This window comes from Syngnathus floridae, chromosome 17, assembly GCF_059516105.1.
Source record: "Syngnathus floridae isolate MCC-2025c chromosome 17, RoL_Sflo_1.0, whole genome shotgun sequence".
NCBI classification, from domain to species: domain Eukaryota; kingdom Metazoa; phylum Chordata; class Actinopteri; order Syngnathiformes; family Syngnathidae; genus Syngnathus; species Syngnathus floridae.
Genome location: NC_142429.1, coordinates 1,648,785 through 1,671,668, shown reverse-complemented (window position 1 = coordinate 1,671,668; position 22,884 = coordinate 1,648,785). Strand labels below are relative to the sequence as shown.

The following is a 22,884-nucleotide window of genomic DNA, read 5'->3' as shown; positions in this document are numbered from 1 at the left end:
CTTCCCAGTGAGGGTTGGACTCCGCTAAGGCTGCCCTTTGTCACAGATTCTGTTCATAATTTTTATAGACAGGATTTCTAGCCGCAGCCGAGGGGGGTACGGTTTGGAGACCTCAGCATCGCGTCTCTGCTTTTTGCAGATGACGTGGTGCTGTTGGCTTCTTCAGGCTGTGATCTCCAGCTCTCGCTGGAACGGTTCGCAGCCGAGTGTAAAGCGGTCGGGATGAGGGTCAGCACCTCCAAATCCGAGTCCATGGTCCTCGATCGGAAAAGGGTGGAATGCCCTCTCCGGATTGGGGATGAGATCCTGCCCCAAGTGGAGGAGTTCAAGTATCTTGGAGTCTTGTTCACGAATGAGGGGGGGATGGAGCGCGAGATCGACAGGCAAATCAGTGCAGCGTCGGCAGTAATGTGGACCCTGTACCGGTTCGTTGTGGTGAAGAGAGAGCTGAGCCAAAAGGCAAAGCTCTCAATTTACCGGTCAATTTACGCTCCTACCCTCACCTGTGGTCACGAGCTATGGGTCGTGACCGAAAGAACGAGATCCCGGATACGAGCGGCCGAAATGAGTTTTCTCCGCATGATGTCCGGGCTCTCCCTTAGAGATATGGTGAGAAGCTCGGTCATCCGGGAGAGACTCGGAGTAGAGTCGCCACTCCTCCACCTTGAGAGGAGCCAGATGAGGTGGCTCGGGCATCTGATCAGGATGCCTCCTGGACGCCTCCCATGTCCCACCGGTAGGAGATGACCCAGGACGCCTCTCACGCCTGTATATGCAGCTAATAATTTCTCACAGTCTGTAAAGGATGGTCTGTATGGTCTGTCAAGTCAAGATAAAACAGATCAGTAACAAAAAGAACTTGAAGGTGTCTTCTATATACGAGAGGGAGTTATATGTCATGTCTCGTCCCTGGTTGTTTTATTATATGTAAGTTGTCATGGTTTCTGTCCGTCTGTGTACTCGCCCCTCCCTTCCTGTGTCAACTCACAATCAATGTACTGATCAGTCACCTGCCTCTCGTTACCGTCTTGTATTTAAGTCCTGTCTGTGTGTCACTCCCTGTCGGATCATTGTTGTGCGTTAATGTCATGATGTCTTTTTGGTTCCTGTTGCTGTCATTGGTAATGCCACCCTGTCATTTTGTTTCACGTCTTTTTCGGTCAGTCTTGTTGTTAGATTTTGTTCATGAGTTATGTCAGTTTACCGAGTTTGTATTTTGAGGTCCGCCAATAAACCCTGGTCCAAGCTGCACTTGGTCGCCCTGCTCCATTTCCACTCCATTCGTGACATTATAACTTATAAATCTTATTACTCGTCATGCTATCAGCGTTGCTAGATCCCCCCCCCCCCCCCAGTTACAGTTACAGTTACTGTCACACCATCCAGCACCTTTCCCCACTTCTTTTTGTCATTGCCTATTACCACACCTTTCATCCAATCACTCGCGCGGGCTTGCCTTCCTCTGCAAAGGTGCAGCTCCACACAGGGAGTGCCAAGTCCTCTCCCTCAAATGAGCAGTTCTTAATGTAACGTACGTCATTGCTGTACAGACCTTCTATCCTCAATTTCCCCTAATGCCAAATCCCTGTTAAAATGCCCAAATGTCCCCATTCACACTCGCTCTAATCCTATCTTTGACAATGGAGTCCGCCCTTATCAAACTTTCGAAAATCTACGTCCTCCTAGTATCTTCACATCCACCTCTTAGAACTGTTTTTGATAGTACCGTATTTTCCGGACTATAAGTCGCTCCGGAGTATAAGTCGCACCAGCCATAAAATGCCCCAAAAAGTGAAAAAAAACATATATAAGTCGCTCCGGAGTATAAGTCGCATTTTGGGGGCAATTTATTCGACAAAATCCCACACCAAAAACAGTCATGAACGAGCAACAACAGGCTAAACGATAGCAACAACAGGCTAAATGATAGGTATGCTAACGTGACAAACTCAAACAAAGAGCTGAGAACGGGCCTGACGTAACATATAGAGTGATTAAGGACAACTATTACATGAATAACATGTTTATAAAACCATCGGTGTCACTCCAATTCATTAAATAGCAACAACAGGCTAAACGATAGGTATGCTAACGTGACACAAACAAACGAGGAGCTGAGAACGGGCCTGACGTAACATATAGCGTGATTAAGGACAACTATTACATGATTAACATGTATATAAAACCATTGGTGTCACTCCAATTCATTAAATCTATCGATCGTTCTTTGTCAACAATGGGTGTGCACGGCTGAGGGCGCTTGCACTTCAAAATATTCCACAGGCTCATATAACGATAGATAAACTATATTTCAAATAACTATAATACAAGCCAATAATATTATCAAACCATCCGTGCACTTTAAATCCATTAAATCCATCGATCAAATTCCTCGTCCTTTGTCAACATCGCCGCGCGTGCGCCCTGACGTCAGCCTCGTCTTTATTCCACAGATCAACTATATAACTATATTGTAGCGTTAACAAAGTACAAGGATAGACGTGGGTTTGGTAAACGGCTCTTTATTAAACAAAACAAACTTCCAAGCGTGTGGCGGCGTGGACTTCCAGACACGGGAGCTCCATGGCATAGGACCGGGCGTGCGTAATGGCTATGTCCGAGCCCCACGCATCGTTCGCGGACAGCCACTCGGCCGAGCGCCGGCCCCCGAATCAGTAGAGTAGGACCGGGCGTGCGTAAAAGCCATAATAGTTTTTCAAACCTTCTATGTCACTCCAAATCCTTAATTCCTTCAAACTCTTTGTCCTCCGTGTCACTTAGAAATGATCACCGCTAATGATGCCGGTAGTCCTTATCTGGGTACGTTAGTATGTAAACAACCGCCACGCCGTGCCACTGACGTCACTTGAAATAGTAATCCATTGGTACATCACGGTTCTCCAAACTTTCTTTCAGCTGCATATTTTACAACTTGAAGTTTGTAACCTGCAAAATGAGTTTCTTTTTGGTGCCATTTTTCTTAAGCTCACCCAGTTGATGAGTCACGGCCAACGGTGAAATTTAGAGCGCCCTCATCCAGTTTCGTCTGAAAATATAATTTTTTTGGGTTGTTTTATCAAAGTCAAAGTCTGCTTTATCGTCGATTTTTTTTTTTTTTATACTAAGACACACAAAGAGATTGAAATTACGTTCCCACTATCCCTCGGTGAGATAGTACACATATGCATACAAGCAACACAAAAAAAATCAAGAAGGCACAAACAATGAAGAAATAAGAGTGTTGAATAAATGATAAATAAACAAATAAAAATAAATAATAATGATAAATATAAGAGGAGCAAAAATGGAGCAAGTGTACATACAGCAGACAGTGGACTTGGATATGGTGCTTTAAAGTGTTAATTGTTTTATTTGATGTTTTCTCTATTTTTCATGTTTTGATTATGTTCAAGATAAAGATATAAAAGCATGTGAAGTGATCAACTATACTAAAAATAACATGGGAAGTGGTCAACTATACTTGTAAGTAAGTGATGTCTTAATGATCAAGTAAAAATTTGTGAAAAAAAACATATATAAGTCGCTCCTGAATATAAGTCGCCCCCCCCCACCCCCCCCCCACCCAAACTATGAAAAAAAACGCGATTTATAGTCCGGAAATTACGGTATTGCCTTTTGGTAACCCTCTAGCGGACTGTTTAGCACAGGGGTGCTCAAACTTTTTCAGCTTACGAGCTACTTTTAAAATGACCAAGCAACCTAGCTTCCGCTTGACTGAATTCACTTAAGTCCAAATGTCCTATTCTAAAATTTAAATAACTCGATTTCTACTTCTTAAGCCTAACGAGCCAAGATATTGGATCTCGCTCTTGTTTCCTACCGTTTTAGCCTATCTGTTTTATCCAAGTCTGTTCAATCTCTGATTATGATGCTTTTCTCCGTAACCCTACACATTATTAAATTTTTATCAAATCTCCTCAGTTATGTCAAACTCAGTGCCCAAGGTAGCCTCCATCCACTTTGACCCAAGCTCCACCAACTTTGATAACGCCTCAGCCAGGAGTGCGGTTTGGTTGTTGGACCCTTCATGTCTCGTGTCTTTCGCAGCACCTCACCTTCTCAAGTTGGTGTTCTTTTGTTGTTGCCTCAGAGCCAACCCATCCATCACTCTCAAATGAGTCAATTTTCAAATGAGTCCATTTTCAGCATTGTGAGTTCCTCCACTTCTCAATGTCTAATCTCGTCTCCGAGGATGTTGTCTTTCCCCCGGAGAGCCGTGCTTGCCTCCTCCAAGCACAAAAACAGTCCTTCTTTGTTTTTGCCAAAGGTCAAAGGTGCCTCAAAACCAGGCACCATTTTCTTGTCGTCCACGGCTGCAGGCTGAGTCTCGAGATCGAGTTTGCAGACTCCTGGCACTAAGAGCGACAGACTGGGACATCAAACTTGTAAGATTATCTCCAAATGTAGCTGCTGCCATCAATTCGCCAGTGACGTGTGTTTATCAAACTTCAAATTCTCCTTGTAACATTGATCTCATTTTTATATTGTAAGTCCTGCAGACTCATCCTGTTTTCGAGCTACGTTTTGTCTATTGTTTCAATTTAATGAGACAGTAGGTTTTGTCTTCAGTATCATTATTCAAAATTAACTCATTGAGATCTGCATTCCACATCTAGCCCTGATCTATGTCTCAACCTCTCAAACGTTATTACCTGTGTCATGCTTGCTCAAAAATGTGACTTAGAATATTGTGCTGTGAATTTCCAATCTCCTCGATCCCATTGGATGCCACTTCTCAGCTGTTCTTTCTCATGCTCCTGTTAGCCTGTAATTGTCTGAATCAAAATGTTATTTTCTTTTAAATCTCTTTCTTTTTAACCTCTAAATCACTCGTGTTGCTAAGCTATCTACGCCAGGAAACCGTTTAAAGGGTATTTTAAAAAAAAGGACCAACAGATTACTCCCAATATCTCCTCATTGAAATCTCCTCCGCTCTTTTACTATGTAATGCATTGTTGATCACAAACTATTGACCTACAGTAACCCTTAATTTAATCCCAATCAACAAATACTCCTTCCTTCTCACTTATTTTGTCATAATCAATTCCTGACTGGTTTAATTTCTTTAACGCGTCTGTCTCTATGTCTATTTAATGATTGGAACTCTTCTATAAATGTAATTTCTCATCTCCCTCATAGTTGCCAGATGGCCTAGTGGGGCGCCAGCTGCCCCTGACAGGGTCCCTCATCATTTACGAGTTAGCCCCCCTTTCTTCACTTACTCCCTCTTTCTATCTGTCTCGGGCTGCATTTGTGGCATCCTGCCATAAATAAGTGCTGCCACGGCCTAACTTTCTTCATAAGACACCCAAGTACACACATAATAGTATTGCAATGATTAGTGCAGGAATGCTCCTCTCCCACCTGTTAGCAAACTGTTAAAAAGTCTGTCCTCTGTCGTTGCACTTTCAATAGTGCACATTCATTGTTGTTCATGCATTCTTTGCCCATCAGCATTTGGTCTCCCATCATCTTGTCTCAATTCTGCTGACTTTCGCCCTTTCTCAGGGGAAACCAGCCCCGCCTCTTCAACATGCAGACCCTGGGGCGGGTATTTCCCCGCCTTGTACACAGCACCCCTGGACGAGGGGGGGTCCAGCGTATCAATGTTGGCACTACGGTGCACATAAACGCACACACACACTGGGCGCGCACACAAACACACACGCACGCACTCGCACGCACGCATGCACACACGCATACACAGAGCGCGCACACAGAGCGCGCTCTTGGGGATCCCCTTCACTCGCTCCTGCACGCGCACACTCACAAGCTCAGACGAACGACAACAGACTGACACAAACTTCACAGCGATTACGCACGAACACAGAAGACAGAGGCAAAGGGATTCAAATCCATTCCTCATTTAGCTTCTTAAATCTTAAATGCCGTGATTACTTTATTCATATTTATAACATTTTAACAGCATACAAGAACATTTACAGTATCCACACAAGCAGAAATTAGACTAAAGTTTTTTGGTTTTTTTTACATGGAATGAGGGACTAAAATTGTTGGATTGTTCACCCACTAATAGGGAACGTGAGCTGGGATTAGACCGTCGTGAGACAGGTTAGTTTTAGATGATTTGTAAACTTGGAACTCTCCTGAGCGCCGTGTTTGTGTGACAGAGCGCCCCCCCAAATTCCCAGTGGACTTCTATGCGGTTTGGTCAATTTGTCCGCTGCTTTCCGTGCGTAGGCGCGCTTACAAACATGCCCTTTGCACTTCTTGTCTTTGTTTCTCTATAAGCGCTTTGTATTTCCCCCTTATACTGCAGATTTTTAACTTCAGTGTGCACACAAATTACTTTTCTTACATGGTATACCAATATTAAACCCCCTGAGGCCTCTTTTTCCACGTTTTCCATTTTCTACCGGCTGCACACTACTCCTGCCAATTGCGGTCTGCTGCAAGCCGTAAATTTCATCAGACTTTGACAGGCGTGCATGCTATCACAGTGCGCCTCGACAATGGGATCGGACCGTGCTGACATGTGTATGACCACAACGCACCAGCCCACCTAATTTAGCCTAAAGAGTATCTCTAAGAGGCTAACGCACCAGCTGAGGCCTTGTGACCCCCACACACCCCTAATCTGATCAGTGCCCAAACAACGTGGGTTGCGCGCTTCCTTCTCTTCGGCACTCCTCGGTCCCGGACTTGGCCGGTATCTCTTCGTCATTCATTCAGACAGCTACGGATGCTAAGGCTGCGCAGTTCCCCTATTTGCCAAATGCGGTCTACAGCAAGCCTCCTTATTTCGTGCAACCTTGACAGAGACAAATGCTGCCACTGAATATCTCAACGATCGCACTCGGACCGTGCAGCCACTGGGTGCGATCACAACATCCCCGCTCACCCCGGGATTTCTCCAGCGGGAGGCTTGGTGACCCACATGTCTCTTGTCGCAAGCAGTGTCCAATCGTAGTGTGCTTCCGCCTCATTCACACGGCTAAAATTTACATCCTCATCCGGATCTGTCACCAAACAAAAGTCCACGTTTTATGGGACTTTTCTATTATTCTTCTCTCGTGACCGCCGATCAGCGATGTCCCAGACATCCTGTCCTGTTTACGTGCCCACTCCCTCTGGACATTACTTCTGTCTCATTCCATCATTTCCTCATTCACACCAGACATCTCACTCACTGTGCACATTCCCCATTAAGTTTTATATTTTTTTTCTATTTTTATTTGTATTTTTCTTTTTTCAATTTTATTGAACTTTTTCATTTCTATCTCGGGGCCACTCCCACTTTTATATTTAAATTTATATTTTGACGACACTTGACTAGGGGAGACAAATTCCCCCCTCAGGTAAATATGTTTTTAGAACTCTTATTATTTAAATAAATTCATAAAAAGCACAAGTGTACGTATACATACTGCAATTGTGTTGGCACTCCCTGCCTTCTGCTGGTGTGTGGGCAACTTTCGTGCCATAATTCCTCAATTTAGAAGTTTTATTTTGAATTTGAATTTTTTTTAAATTTTGAAAAAACATTCTGCGATGTAGTGAAACAGCGATAAGCAAACAGCGATGTAGCGAGGGATTACTGTATATGGCATTGGCCTTCTCACATATGATCGTTTCAGTGATCGTTTTGCCAGCAATCTCCTTGTCCTTTATCCATACAAGCAAAAGGCATTCCATCTCTTCCAGGGTAGGGCTGCAACGTTTAGAGATGATGGTGTTCCACTTGGATGGCTTGACCACTTTGAGGGCTTCCTTCTGCTTATTGATCGTCGAAATTGTTATGTTTTACGACCATATTGTTTCGCAAGATCATTTACGCACGTTTTCTTAAGATTTCGTGTTTTAATTGTAAGGAAATCCTTCTTCCTTTTTTCACCATTTCTACCATTTGCGTTAGCCTTCGTGGGACACTAACTGACGTCATCCCGACGTGCTGCCGTCTCGCGGGCTAACCATGATGACGTCGTATGTTGAGAATTACTTCGGATGTTGAGTCAAATATTTGATCAAATGTTGGAAAATTCGTATGTTTAAGCAATTGTTTGACTATAACGTGAGAAAAAGACTGTGGCAGACAGTTTTTACTGCAATTGAAACTAATGAAGAGTGGAATGGGAAGCAGGGTGAGACTACAAAATATGTGAATAAAACAGTAGACAGGGAACAATCAATGCAACTCGCTCCTTCTGTGTTTTTTGCGGCCCAAATGCACCGACAGCTTGCCACACTCTTCGCTTGGGGAAATCAGTACTGTAGCGTTCATTTGCACCTTTGGCGGGAAAGAATATGCTTTGCCTAAGTTGGGGTGATTCCTCCTGGGGCCTACAACCTGCCCCCACTGCTCTTACAGCTAGTCATAGCATCATGACTGGACTCATGATTGAAGCTTTGGCCAGAACCCCATAGTTGCAGCGCTCTGATTCTAGAACACAGATTTTGAAGCGGTTTTGTCTTACCATGCGGGGGTATAGGTTACTTTGTATTTGATTTTGACTTTTTTTTAAATCAGTTAGTTTTAATGAGTTTTAAGAGTGCATTTGTTAGTCCTCGCTAGTTTTTTAATGGTTTTATTTCAGTTGAGGTTTTATCAGTTTTACTATAATTTGTATTTTGATTACAAGAGAATCTGTATTTGCAAGATGAAAAAACATGACTCACTACTGCGTATGAGTATTTCACTTTTCTTGTTCTGTACAGCCATACAGAAATAAATACATTTAAAATTTACCATCAACACTGATGTAGAGAAAGAATAGATAAAGGCTCCAAGTGTTACAACTCTGTATTTTAGAATATAGAATAGAATAGAATAGAATAGAATAGAATAGAATAGAATAGAATAGAATAGAATAGAATAGAATAGAATGCCCTTTATTGTCATTTTACAACGAAATTGGAGAGCTACTCCCTTTCCAGTGCAAAACATTACAAACGTTTAAAAAAGTATAAAGGAAGTCTAAGAATAAAGTGAAAGATCTTATTTACAGTGTGTACAATGTGGGTGTTTCTATTAACATGAATGAGGTATGTACAGAAAGTAAATAATAAATAGTTATTGCACGTAGTTTTAACCTATTGCTGGTAGTGTTAGCAGCAGTGACAGTATGTGTTTAAAGGTGCATTGGTGTTGTTTCCTCTCAGAGTTCAGTGTGGTGATGGCTCTTGGGAAGGAACTGTTTTTCAGTCTGGTAGTCCTTGTATGAATGCATCTGTGGCGCCTCCCAGAAGGAAGCAGCTCAAACAGCTGGGAGGCGGGATGTGTGTTGTCTTTGATGTGAGCTCTGCTGACGCACCGGGTGTTGTATATGTCTGTCAGGGAGGGGAGAGGGCAGCCAACGATCCTCTGCGCTGCTTTGAGTGTCCTCTGTAGCCTCCCTCTATCTGCAGCAGTGCAGCTCCCATACCAGGTGGTCAGGCAGTACGTCAGCAGGCTCTCAATGGAGGAGCGGTAGAAGGCCAGCAGAAGCTTCCGATCCACACTGTTCTTCCTGAGGACTCTTAAGAAGTGTAGACGCTGCTGAGCCTTCTTGATGACAGCTGAGGTGTTGCGTGTCCAGGAGAGGTCATCAGAAATCTGGACTCCCAGGAATCTGATGTCGTGGACCCTCTCCACACTCTTACTGTTGATGTAGAGGTGAGGGGGATCTCTTTTTTTTCCTTCTGAAGTCCACGATGATCTCCTTTGTTTTCTTGGTGTTCAGAGCCAGGTTAATTGCGGAGCACCAGTTCGTGAGCTTCTGGACGTCCTCCCTATAGGCTGTCTCGTCACCATTTGAGATCAGCCCAACCACTGTGGTGTCATCAGCAAATTTGACAATCATGTTGTGCCCGTGGGCCGGACTACAGTCATGGGTATAGAGACAGTAGAAGAGGGGGATCAGCACACAGCCCTGTGGTGAACCAGTGCTCAGTGTGCGTGAAGAGGAAATGTTGGGGCCAAGTCTCACAGTTGGGGCCTGTTGGTCAAGAAGTCTTTAAAGGGTACCTTTGATCAACCTGTATAACGCAGGCACTGATTTACTATAAAGTAAATGTCCAATATCAAAAAAGAAATAACACAACACCTCTTAGGGACAAGAGATATATAGCCTGAAACATTGCCGTTTGACTGGCACTTTTGCTGCCTGGGGAAGAAATATGGCGCCCCGGATATGCCATCACCAAGTTGATTCTGTTGTCAATGCATTCCGTTGCTGGCTTGTCAATGCTGAAACCAGACTTGTAAAAAAGCATTATGTCGTCCAGTGAGGAAGAGTTTGGGGCTAGAGGATATATATACGAGCCAGATAAGGCAACATATTCTGTTGACATGTGAAAAATGAAAGATATTCTCCAACATCCCCTGATCTTAAACTGATCTTAAACTCCCAAGAGGGCAAGAAACTCAAAACTCAAGCTAGGGGAAATGAGAAACCTTGAGAAGAGACCACAAATGGGAGGGTCCCTCTTCTACGATGACCAGGCTGCAATGGATGCAGAGAGGACACATAGTACAAACAGTGTAGACAAAAAAGGTGTGGAAAGCGGGATGTTATTGCACAGTAATGACTCTGAGACTCTAAGAGGGATGTGAGTTCATCAGAGCGACAGCCTGGGGGAAGAAGCTGTCTCTGTGTCTGCTGGTTTTAGTGTACAGAGCTCTATAACGGCGTCCGGAGGGGAGTAGTTCAAACAGGCTGCAACCTGGGTGCGAAGGGTCTGTTGAGATGTTACTTGCACGTTTCCTGGTCCTGGACAGGTACAAGTCTTGAATAGATGGGAGGTTGATTCCAATTATCTTTTCTGCAGTCCTTATTGTCCGTTGCAGTCTGTGCTTGTCTTGTTTGGAGGCCGATCCAAACCAGACAGTGATGGAGGTGCAGAGGACAGACTGGATGATGGCAGTGTAAAAGGTCTTCAGCAGCTCCCGCGGCAGGTTGAACTTCTTGAGCTGTCTCAGGAAGTACAGCCTCTGCTGGGCCTTCTTCCGGACAGAGTTTATGTGGCCGGTCCATTTCAGGTCCCGAGAGATTGTGGTTCCCGGGAACTTGAAGGTGTCTGATGAGAGAATAGTATTACTGCGGATAGTGAGGGGTGAAAGTGGTGAAGGGCCTCGCCTGAAGTCCACTGTCATCTCCACGGTCTTGAGCGGGTTCAGGTCCAGGTGGTTTTGGCTGCACCAGTGGACCAGCCGCTCCACCTCCTGTCTGTACGCAGTCTCATCACCGTTCTGGATCAGTCCGATGAGAGTGGTGTCGTCTGCATACTTCAGGAGCTTCACGGAAGAGTCACTTGCGGAGAAATCGTTGGTGTAGAGGAAGAAGAGCAGTGGGGAGAGGACGCACCCCTGAGGGGCTCCAGTATTGGTGGTCAGGGTGTCAGATGTGATGCTCCCCAGCCTCACACGCTGTCTCCTGTTGGTCAGGAAGCTGGTGATCCACTGACAGGTGGAGGCAGGCACCGCGAGCTGGATGAGCTTCAGTTGGAGGATGTCAGGAGCGATGGTGTTGAACGCCGAGCTGAAGTCCACAAACAGGATCCTGGCGTACTTTCCTGGGGTGTCCAGGTGTTGCAGGATGTAGTGCAGTCCCATGTTGACCGCATCATCCACCGACCTGTTTGCTCGGTAGGCAAACTGGAGGGGGTCCGGCAGGGGGCCCGTGACATCCTTCAGGTGGTTCAGCACTAACCTCTCGAAAGATTTCATGACCACAGATGTCAGTGCAACAGGTCTATAGTCATTCAGACCTGTGATGGCAGGCTTCTTGGCCACTGGAACGATGGTGGAGCTCTTGAAGCACGAGGGCACCTCACACAGCTCCAGGGAACGGTTGAAGATCCGTGCAAAGGTGGGCGCCAGCTGCTCAGCGCAGACTTTCAAGCAGGAGGGTGACACGCCGTCTGGGCCCGGTGCCTTCCTATCTTTTGTCTCCGGAACATCTGGCGCACTTCCTCCTCGCGAATCTGGAGTGCGGGCGCGGCCTCTGCAAGAGAGAGAGTCGGTGACCACGGAGATGGAGGTGTGGACAGAGCAGTTATGGGGGGAGGTGAGTATGTGGATTGTGCTGCAGGAGGTCCCGTTGTGTGGGAGGACCGATCAAACCTGCAGTAGAACCTGTTTAGCTGGTTAGCGAGCCTTGGGCTCTCCACAGGACGGGGGGTTCGTTTCTTGAAGCCCGTGATGCTCTGCAGGCCTTTCCACACTGTTGAGGGATCAGGATTGGCAGAGAGGTGTCTCTCCAGGCTCTCCCCGTAACACCTCCTGGCTTTCCTGACCTCTCGGTTCAGTGTGTTTCTGGTCTGCTTGAACAGGTCCCGGCCGCCGCTCCTGTAGGCCTCCTCCTTGACTTTGCGCAGCCTCCTAAGGTTCGGTGTAAACCAAGGTTTGTCGTTGTTGTACGTGCAGAAGGTCTTAGTCTGCACACACAGATCCTCACAAAAAGTAATGTATGATGTGACAGTGTCAGTGAGTTCATGCAAGTCTGAATTTGCAGCTTCAAAAACTCTCCAATCGGTGCAGTCAAAGCAGGCTTGGAGGTCCTGCCTTGACTCCACTGTCCACTTCCTTACAGTCCTCACCACAGGCTTAGAAGTTTTTAGTTTCTGTCTGTAGGCAGGGATCAGATGAACGAGACAGTGGTCCGAGAGTCCTAAAGCTGCACGAGCCACAGAGTGGTATGCATCCTTAATTACGGTGTAGCAGTGGTCCAGTGTCTGTGCCCCTCTAGTGGGACACGTTATGTGCTGTCTGTATCTGGGGAGTTCGTGTGCGAGGTTCGCTCTGTTAAGATCACCCAGAACAATGATTAGTGAATTTGGTAGAAGTCACCTGGTCAGCCAGCATCTGCGTGGCTTCACTCGCACGTGCGTGTGGTGGAATGTAAACAGCCGCCATGACGATCGAGGAGAACTCCCGTGGTGAATAGAACGGCCGGCAGTTTATGAAAAGTGTTTCTAGGAGAGGGCTGCAAAACTGTTTCAACACCATGACATCGGTACACTAACGTTCATTAATGTAGAAACAGAGACCACCTCCCTTTGATTTTCCAGAGAGCTCCGCGCTGCGATCTGCACGCGTTAGCCGAAACCCAGCTAACTCCATGGCGTGGTGGGGGGTTCGTTCGCTAAGCCACGTTTCAGCAAAACACAGCGCGGCGGATCTGCTGAAGTCCGTGTTCCTTGAAGTGAGGAGCAGCAGTTCGTCCATCTTGTTCGCCAGGGAGTGGACATTCGCCAGATGAATTGACGGTAGGGCAGAACGGAACCCTCTCTGCCTCAGCTTTACGAGGGCTCCGGCTCGTTTTCTGCGTCGCCGCCGTCGCGCTAGCTTGTATAGCACCGCCGCTCCGGCTAAAATCTCCGACAAACAGTCTGAATCAGAGAGAACAGGAGAGAAAATACCAGAAAAGACTGACCGATGTTTAACAGCGCTTCTCTAGTAAAAGTGATCCAGGATGGACAGCAGAAGACACAGAAAACACACAAAATAAGACAAAGAAACAGAGAGCGACTCACCATGGCAGCCATCCGCGGCGCCATCAGATGACATCAGCATGTATGTATATGAGGAGTATGTTGCCCACCGTCCATCCCTGGAAATGGCCTACATTGACGGCATGACAAAAAAAATATCTCCGCGGACCCGCACCAGATCAACTGTCAAACAAGTAAGTGTTGGAGCTAGCGAGGCGGGCAGAGGGGGGCGATTTAAATATCGATTTTTTTGCTGATTATAAGATTGTTATAAAATAAATCTAAAACGGTGTTCTGTTTCAGTAACACAGTGAAATTATAAGCAACTTTCTATATAATGTTAATATTTACAAATTTAGATTCCTAAACACTGGGGACGAGATTGGAGCCAGCCAAGATGCTATCAACTTGCTGACGTCACGCAGCTGCCTGATCGGGGCCACAAACTAAGCAACATGGATGCTCCCGGTATTTCCACGTCACAGTTACTAAAAGCCATTTGTTTCCTACATTAGTTGCTTTTTTTTAATAAACTTCAGGGATTCGATTAAGCCATATTCGTAGAATAGAAAAAATGTTGATATTGCTAATGACTAAAGGTAGCCTTTAATCGAGATGCATGTGAGAGGGGGGAGGCCCAGAGTGTCCAGTTGTTCCAGGTGACTCAACACAGTTTGTTTGTGTACACTTGTTTCTACTTTTCACTCGAGCGATAGCGGAGCGGCAGTGCAGTTGCTGCCTTCTTGTCTTGACTTTTGTCCAACAGTGTTAGACATCACAGCGCCTAAAATAAAGCGGATCTGCATGTGTGGCGGCGGCGGCATTACATCATTCGTATTATTATTCGACGTCATTGGCAGGCACTTATCTTCCGGCCTGATTTTTGTCCTACAGTGCTCTCTATTGGTCAAATTTTGACATTACAGCTCCTAAAATAAAGCGGTTCTGCTTGTGGTCAGGCAGCGACATCACCACTTATTATTCGTGTTGTTATATTCGACGTCATTGGCAGGCCCCAATCTTCTGGCCTGGTGCCGAGTATTTCGGACCCGACAGCTTACAAAACTCGACCCCGGGTGTCTTTTGTTTAGACAAAGCGAGGAGTGAAGACTCGCCCGAATAATTGGTGAGGTTTTTTTTTTCTCTCGTTTGTTTGTGACCGCTCATCTTTGTTCGCACGGGCTAATGCTAAAGGCTAAGCGGCAACATGATGACCCAACATGACTCTAAATTTTATCGTTAACTTATTTCGGCGTTGTGTGGATGCACGCATCGCTCGAGGACTTTGTGTACGGCCAACAAACGGGCCTATAACGGTTGAAGCGCATTTTCGACTCATGCTTGAATTGGAAGTCGTCTGCCTCCCGTGGTATTAATGCAGCTTGAAACGCATTTACGACTCATGCTCGAATTGGAAGTCATCTGCCTCAAGTGATATTGATGCAGCCGATAATTGCTTTTCTCTGCAACCTCACTTGTGACTTATTACGCCTCGTTTGTGTTGTTGATCTTTGACACTTACTTTTTTGCCGCTCTCGTGCGTCATTTCTTGCCATCTTGTGTTTGATTTCTTGCCATCTTGTGTTTGATTTCTTGCCATCTTGTGTTTGAGGAGATCACTGATCCCCGCAGTGCGGCGACTGGACTCAGATCCTCAGTCACCATGTGCTCGTCAACAACCATCGGCGCGCTTGCCTGTCTGCTGGCGGGGGCCGTAGCGGCCTTACAAAGCCCCCCACAAACAGGTGAGAATAGGGGCAACAAGAGACACACTCACGTCGCAGCAGATGCGCAGTTGGATTTGTCCAATCCGTCATTCCACCGATGAATGGTGTAATTGACTCAAACTGGGTGTACTTTGCCTTCACGTGTGCTCCAAACTAACGTAACCCTCTCACGTCTCCTCCAGTCTTCTTGGACAAGCAGCAAGCCACTTCGGTGATTACCCGTCAGAAGAGGAGCGAGGAGGGCGCTGGCCAGCGGCTGTCCACCTTGGAGCAGGCCTGCATGGAGAGGGTGTGCACCTACGAGGAGGCCCGCAGGCACTTCCAGGACTCGTACCGCACGGTGAGGTCCGCATCGGCGCGTTACTTCATGTGCTCATTATCACCTTCACTTTTGTTTCCATTCCAGGACATTTTCTGGTCCATCTACGTCGGTAAGTGCTGCGCTCGCTCCCAGCGTTGCCGTTTGCAACTGTGCAGCAACTTTGCAAGCCCGCAAGTGGCACTAGTCCTTGTCACGTGCCTTCAGATGGAGACCAATGCGCCGAGAAGCCCTGTAAGAACGGGGCCCTGTGCTCCGACAGCGTGGGAGGCTACGATTGCGTCTGCAAGGCGGGTTTCTCAGGGTTCCACTGCGAAACCGGTGAGTCGCGCACTGCATTTCTAGTTCACCTCGCTCATGGTCCAGGTTGTAAAGCCTTAAAATTAAATCTCGTGATTTTTAAAATGAGATTTTGCTGATTGGGGGAAAAAGCAAAACACAGTGACATGAAAAAAGTTTGTACTGTTTGTTTTTTCCTCAGAGCACTGCTGCTTGACTCATAAACTCGATTCCTCGTAAAAGCCACTGGCTATAACAAGCGAATGGTCAGAGTGTTGCTCTTGTAAAAAATTTTTTTTTTATATATTTAATTAGATTTAAAAATAAGTTTCAACAAACAAAAAAATGCTGACGTAGGAACTCCATTGATCAACATGAGGACAAATGGCTAACTATGTTATGCATGATAAACATTTGTTGCCATTCTAACTTATGTTATGCATGATAGATTTCGCTTTTGTAAACTAATACGTCACAACACAAAAATCATGAAAACACTCAATGAGTGAATGGCAAATGTCGGGAGCTATCAGAGCCAAGCTGCCACCCACGTTGGCAATGTGCAATCTGTTTTTGTAAAGTAGCAACTCTGTACAAAAATGTGGACGACAACAATCCCAGCCACACTGTGTGTCATCATTTCAGACCAAACCTTGTGCGTCCTGGAAAAAGACCAGGGCTGCTCCCAGTTCTGCAAGCCGGGCTACACCTCCTACGAGTGCTCCTGCGCAAGAGGTTGGAAGCTCCATCGGACAGAGAGGAACAAGTGCGAGCCGGCAGGTATCGTCACCTCGGTCGTGATGATGGCCCCGCAAGAGGAGAATCCCGCCACACTTTGCTCTTCTTCTCATCCCGGTCAGTGCGCTATCCGTGCGGGAAGGTGAACAATTTGAGCCAGTGGGAGGCCCGACAGTCCGCCATAGCCCGCGACGACTTTCAAGGACTTGCCTGCGCCTCAGGAGAATGTCCCTGGCAGGTAGTCACACGCTCCAAATCTCATGGTGGATTTTGTGCATATAGGGCTCTTGTACCCAAGCTTGGCGTCATTATTCCCACTCTGTCGCTGGCCGCCATCTTCGACAGTTATTTGGAAGCAATTCCCTTCAAATAGACACGACTGTAAGTGGCAGATTCTGGCAAGTCCCCTAAAAGAAAAAGAAAGAAAAAGAGCTTGTGACAGGCGACGGGCCATCATATCGCTTCCTTGATTTTGTGAAAGCGGTAACGGGGCCCGTTGCTAATTACCGTGAGCATAAACTTACCGTGGGCCGTATCGACGCGGCTCACAGGCTCTTCTCAAGAGCTCTAACTTGGAAGGTTTCTGTAGTGCTGTCATTCGCAAGAGAACATGGTGCTGACCTCGGTGCAGTGCGCCACCAAGTACAGCTCCTTCCAAGTGGCCGTGGGTCAGTACGCACAAATCAGACATTTTGAGCAAAAGCAGCCAGCGAGCTTGGGCGGAGCACGAAACGAGCGTATCTCTTTGCCCATTGCCTAATTACTGTGAACGTAAACTTACCGTGGGACGTTTTGACGCGGCTTGCAGGCCCTTCTCAAGAGCGCCGACTCAGAAGGTTTCTGTAGCGCCGTCATTCTCAAGGAGAACTTGGTGCTGACCTCGGCGAAGTGCGCTACCAAGTACAGCTCCTTCCAAGTGGCCGTGGGTCAGTACACACAAAGCAGATGTTTTGAGCAAAAGCAGCCGGCGAGCTTGGGCGGAGCATGAAACAAGCGTATCTCTTTGCTGCTCCAGGCAAGCGGAAGATGAGCTACGAGGACGGCGAGCAGACTCTTTACGTGAAAACATCCCACACGCACCCGCGCTACATAGCGGGCCGCCCCGACAACGACCTGGCCGTGGTGGAGCTGCGTGACCGCATCGTCTTCAAGAAGGAGGTGACGGCCGCCTGCCTCCCAGAGAAGGACTTTGCCGACAGTGTCCTGACATCCGGCGAGCTCCCCGCCGTGGTGACGGGCTGGAAAGACCCCGAGGCAGGAGCCTCATCTTTTCGGGGCCAGCTGGCCCTCAGCGGGCTGGCATACAAAGGTCTACCCGAGTGCCTGGAGATGCATCCCCACGTGATCAGCAACAAGATGGGCTGCATGGCCACCCGGGCCAACGCCGACTGCAGTATGAGCTCCGGGAGCCCCCTGCTCACCTTGTACAGGGGGGTGTTCTTCCTCACCGGCGTGGTCATCCAGCCGCTGGGTGCCGAGTGCAGCAAAGGCTTCGTCTACCAGAAAGTCTCCCGCCATCTCGGCTGGCTTCGCTCGCTAATCAACTCTCTGTAGTGGAATCACCTGTGACTGGACTCCATCTTTAGAATATGTAAACTGCTAGGTGTGTGTGGGTGAGCGTGTGTTCATCATTTACCACAGTATTGTCCACATGTAGACTTACTTCCTCGTTTATCCACAAGGTGGCATGCCAGTCAAGTAAAAGTTGACCTAATGCCATCGCTATGTGCCGCATGAAACTTGTAAACGCTGAAAGTTTGACGTTTGACTGCCAGCTACTTCTTGGCCTGCATGTCACCACAATTACAATAAACTTCATGTGATCCATTCTCCAGTCCTTTTGCGTGAATATTTTTGAAAGCGTTCAGTATGTAAATTGTGTGTCTACATATCATCATACGTACACATCATACATATAAATTTGTTTTTAAAAAGTTGTTCCATCCCTGTTGACAGTTAACTTTGATTACATCCAACGCATCAGTCTTTCATACGTAGAAGGTACTGAAGTGTACAAACAGCTTCTAGTATCTTGCGGTCACAATGGCCTGTAAAGTTCCTGATACCATGAAAAAATACAATGTCTAAAATTACTTTTTAAATCATCAATACATTATGTTTAATTTCAGTCTTATAAATCAGACTTGGGCCTCGGTTTTTGAACGTCCCAGTTATCGAACAAATTGGTATTCGAACAAAAAATTCGAGATTTTTTTGCTTCGGATATCGGACGAAATTTCGGTTGTCGAACCTCGCGAGATGAGCCGAGAGGACCCGCATGCCAACTGACTCCGTTCGTTATTACATTATCGTTACTCTGAGAATTGCATCAACTCTAATCATGCCTCTAAAGGAAGCAAGTGGGAGCAGTAAAGCTGATTATGGCGAAAAGAGGACAGTAGTGCGCAAAACGGTTGAATTTAAAAAATAATTGCTAAATATGAGTCCGGTGTGCGTGTGTCAGAGTTGGCGCGGGAGTTTTGCATCGCAAAATCGACAATAAGCTCGATCCTTAAAAACAAAGACGCTCTTAAAGGAAGTGATGTTGCGAGAGGGCCGACTGTGCTTACCAAACAACGGCCACTGGTGCTGGAAGAAGTTGAAAAACTCTTGCTAATTTTCATTAATGAGCAACAGTTAGCGGGGGATACTGTTACTGAGGGCACCATTTGTGCCAAAGCGAGACATCTTTTTGAGGACCTGGAAAAAAATTGGTTAAAATAAAATGTTTGGATCTGCTGTTTTTCCCCCTCACAATTTAAAAAGATATCTTTTATTATTAGAATGAAACACAAGCGAGTTGCTGCAAATACGGCAATACATTTCCCCAGCCTAGCCTACTCTATTAGTTAATTATTTATATTATTTATTTATACATTACCTACTCACTTTTTTACGCAGTTTATGGTGTAAAATAATGGGAAAAAATGCTTTAAAAAAGCGGGGGTTTTTTGGGCTTGGAACGTATTACATTTTTTTCCATTATTTGTAATGGGAAAACATATTCGGAATTCGAAGGATTCACTTCTTGAACAACCTTCTAAAACAGATTGTGGTCGAAAACCGAGGCTCCATTGTATACAGAACTCCAATCTTTTAAATGCTAAATATTTTTGTGGTGTAAAAAACTTTAGTGTGGAGATTTTTTTTAGCATTTTCAATTATAAATGAGACACCAAAATGGATCTCGCTAGCCAGGAGAAGCCACACAGCGTCCTAGTGTTCTTTGGCAACATTTTCCCATAGACTCACAGTCTTCTCACAGCCTCGTTCCCTTTAGTGATCAGGTCACGTGGGCAAAGGGAAGGGAAGAATGGGAGCGTCAAGGAACGTAAAAGATGTTCGAGTGAAAAAAAAAACCAAGCAGCCAAAAGCCCTCGCTGGCCTGCCTGCCACTTTTGAAAAGGACAGCACTGAATGCTGCAAAATGCTGCAGAATGCTGCAGAATGCTGCAGAATGCTGCAGAATGCTGCAGAATGCTGGGGGCCCTCGGTGGCTGTTGCCATGGCTCTCACTTAGGAGATGGCTCCTTACGCCCAAAAATGATGCTGCTTCTTCATGCTCTGGTTTGACTGCAGATTTATGGGAAAAGCGCCTTCCTCCCTTGTGAGCCCCATCAATATGGTCGTCAAACATGTACTGTGCGATGCGACATTCAAGTGGCACAGGTCTTGCCATTTTAAGTCTTAGGCTAACATTAGCGCCTGGCCACCCTGCTGAAAAATGTCTAGCCACGCCCCTGGCTTCATTCATACTTAAGGTGGCTCGAGCAATGATTAAAAAAAAAAAAACAGAATTTTGAAATACTGGACAATTTGGAACACGGTATTTGACTTCCACTCCCTGCTGACTTCCACCGTTGCCAAGCCAACGCCTCTACAGTGAAAACCTCCAGAATGGAACTCAATCTGTTCCCTTGACTTTCAAGATCGTCTTCTCCAAAGGAAAGGTGTCAAAGAGAAATTTGTTTTCTTCCAAAGGTGCTGAAGGCCACTCAAGCTCACGCCCTGACTGACCAACTGACATCTGATGCAATACAGCTGCAGGTGGACATCTGTCCGTTCTTTTCAATGAAGGAATTAGATTTGTTATGCAGACAAATAGAAATGCAAATTGCGATCGTGGTCATGGCAGGGCTGGACCACATTTTGCCCATTCCACTGCATTGGAACTGATAAAGACATGGATGGAGGTGAAAGTGTGCCAGTCCTACTAAATCCTACTAAATCAGTAATCCATCCCCAAGCAGTGACCCCAAATCCTCCATATGCTATATATGCACAACACATATGCACGTAGCCTCAAAAAAGACAATTTCTTGGGGATTACCGTATTTGCCGGTTTATTGGTCAACCTTTTTCGATCCAAAATCGACCGAAAAAAATCGACCTCGACTTATACACCGAGTCATAAAATTTAACTTCGTATTCATCGCTTCAAATGTGATGGTAACCAAGGCCGTTTCTCATGCATCTCATTGTGCGTTGCACTTAGAAAATTTGAACCGCATGGAGTGCGCGGCCCGCTGGAAGTCGAATGAGGCTCCGCGATTTCATCCGCGGTGCTTATAAACAACCGATCTGCTCGGCGGGGGCTATTCTCGGCCACTTGGCGCGTGCGCACGGCCTCCCGGATGTGCCGGGCGGGTGCGTGAGCTCGCCGGCCGCTGGAAGTCGAATGAGGCTCCGCGATCTCCTCCGCGGTGCTTATAAACAACCGATCCGCTCGGCGCGGGCTATTTTCGGCCACTTGGCGCGTGCGCACAGCCTCCCGGATGTGCCGGGCGGGTGCGCGAGCTCGCCGGCCGCTGGAAGTCGAATGAGGCTCCGCGATCTCCTCCGCGGTGCTTATAAACAGCCGATCCGCTCGGCGGGGGCTATTTTCGGCCACTTGGCGCGTGCGCACGGCCTCCCGGATGTGCCGGGCGGGTGCGCGAGCTCGCCGGCCGCTGGAAGTCGAATGAGGCTCCGCGATCTCCTCCGCGGTGCTTATAAAGAGCCGATCCGCTCGGCTTGGAGCTATTTCCGGCCTCCCGTTGGTGCCGGGCGGCGTGCGCGAGCTCGCCGGCCGCTGGAAGTCGAATGAGGCTCCGCGATCTCCTCCGCGGTGCTTATAAACAGCCGATCCGCTCGGCTGGAGTTATTTCCGGCCACTGCGCATGCGCACGGCCTCCCGGAATTTGAACACATTTCGTCAATAAATTTCGCATATTTCTGATTGAATTTTGAAGTTTAATATAATGCAACAATTGAGCTCGACTTATACAAAGGATATATCATAAAATCGTAAATTTCCGTCGAATTTTAGGGGGTCGACTTATACACCGAGTCGACTTATACACCGGCAAATACGGTATATCAGCTTATCTCGATTGTTGCAGCCCGCGCGCAGTGGTAAATTACAAACGGCGGGAGTTAAAGTGGCAGGTATCGACTGAGCGTGTGCGTATTTGCTAAAAATATGGCGGAACCCTTAGGCCACGGATGACAAGGAGATACTCACAACACAGGAAGAGGAAGAGCGATCATGCCGAGTTAGAGCGATCACGTCAAAGAGCGATCACGCCGAGGCTTCTTCTTTGGCAGGAAGTCGTCGAGCCAGAAAACGTCAGAGCTTTCCAGCGCCATCGGCTCCGCGGCCGATGTCGGATTTCGCTCCAGCGACGCCAGACCCGCGGTTGCCATTGGGGTTCCTCCCGGCGCCATCACACTCGCGGCTGCATTAGGGCCCCACCCCAGCATCGCCAGACCTCGAGCCAGCAACGCCAGACCCGCGTCCGTCGTCGGACTTAGTCCCAGCAAGGCCCGACCTGCGGCCGTCGCCGGAATTTGTGCCAGCAACGCCGGACCTGCGGCCGTCGCCGGACTTCGTGCCAGCAACGCCGGACCCGCGGCCTTCACCGGACCTGTAGCCACCTGCGCCAGACCAGCGATCATCCCACCAGGATCCCAGCCAACACCAGGTACCAGGAGGCCAGCTATCACCAGGCCCAGTAGGCCAACACCATCAGCCCCACGAGGACAGCCACCACCAGGCCTAGTAGGCTAGCACCACCAGCCCCAGGAGGAGAGCTACTATCAGGCCCAGTGTGCTCGCACCACCAGCCCCTGGAAGAGAGCTAACATCAGGCCCAGAAGGCTAGCACCACCAGCCCCAGGAGGACAGCCACCACCAGGCCCAGTAGGACAGCCACCACCAGGCCCAGTGGGCTAGCACTACTATCCGCCCCAGGAGGAGAGCTGTCACCAGGCTGAGTGGGATAGCACCACCAGCCCCAGGAGGAGAGCTACCATCAGGTCTAGATGGGCAGAGCCGGGATGGCCATGAAAGTGCTTCAGAAGGACATGGAGGAGCTGTGGTGGAGCGGG

At 47.4% G+C, this 22,884-nt stretch overlaps 1 protein-coding gene and 1 long non-coding RNA gene across 3 annotated transcripts; one reads left to right on the top strand and one right to left on the bottom strand.

Moving 5' to 3' along the window:
- Positions 1-14,369: 14,369 nt before the first annotated feature.
- On the top strand, positions 14,370-18,345 carry proza (protein Z, vitamin K-dependent plasma glycoprotein a). Of its 2 annotated transcripts, none has more exons than XM_088358213.1 (9): positions 14,370-14,578; positions 15,065-15,197; positions 15,362-15,519; positions 15,586-15,610; positions 15,706-15,819; positions 16,423-16,557; positions 16,638-16,753; positions 17,324-17,441; positions 17,531-18,345. In XM_088358213.1, exons 2-9 carry the CDS (start codon positions 15,116-15,118, stop codon positions 18,067-18,069), a joined length of 1,287 nt encoding a protein of 428 aa, XP_088214339.1. In that variant the 5' UTR covers positions 14,370-14,578; positions 15,065-15,115; the 3' UTR covers positions 18,070-18,345. The 2 variants fall into 2 exon arrangements, with proteins under 2 accessions (XP_088214339.1, XP_088214338.1); XM_088358212.1 differs by having other exon boundaries at positions 14,371-14,578; positions 15,068-15,197.
- LOC148383154 (uncharacterized) lies at positions 15,712-18,395 on the bottom strand. The gene is made up of 3 exons (XR_015853439.1): positions 17,297-18,395; positions 17,040-17,166; positions 15,712-16,922 (listed from the first exon to the last, which is right to left on the bottom strand). It is a non-coding gene; the product is annotated as an uncharacterized LOC148383154 (long non-coding RNA).
- Positions 18,396-22,884: the final 4,489 nt, after the last annotated feature.

Coding starts and splice junctions, on each gene's coding strand:
- proza (XM_088358213.1), top strand. CDS start 15,116: ATGTGCTCGTCAACAACCATCGGCGCGCTTGCCTGTCTGCTGGCGGGG. Junction 15,611..15,705: donor TTTCTGGTCCATCTACGTCG/GTAAGTGCTGCG, acceptor ACGTGCCTTCAG/ATGGAGACCAATGCGCCGAG. Junction 16,558..16,637: donor GAACAAGTGCGAGCCGGCAG/GTATCGTCACCT, acceptor CATCCCGGTCAG/TGCGCTATCCGTGCGGGAAG.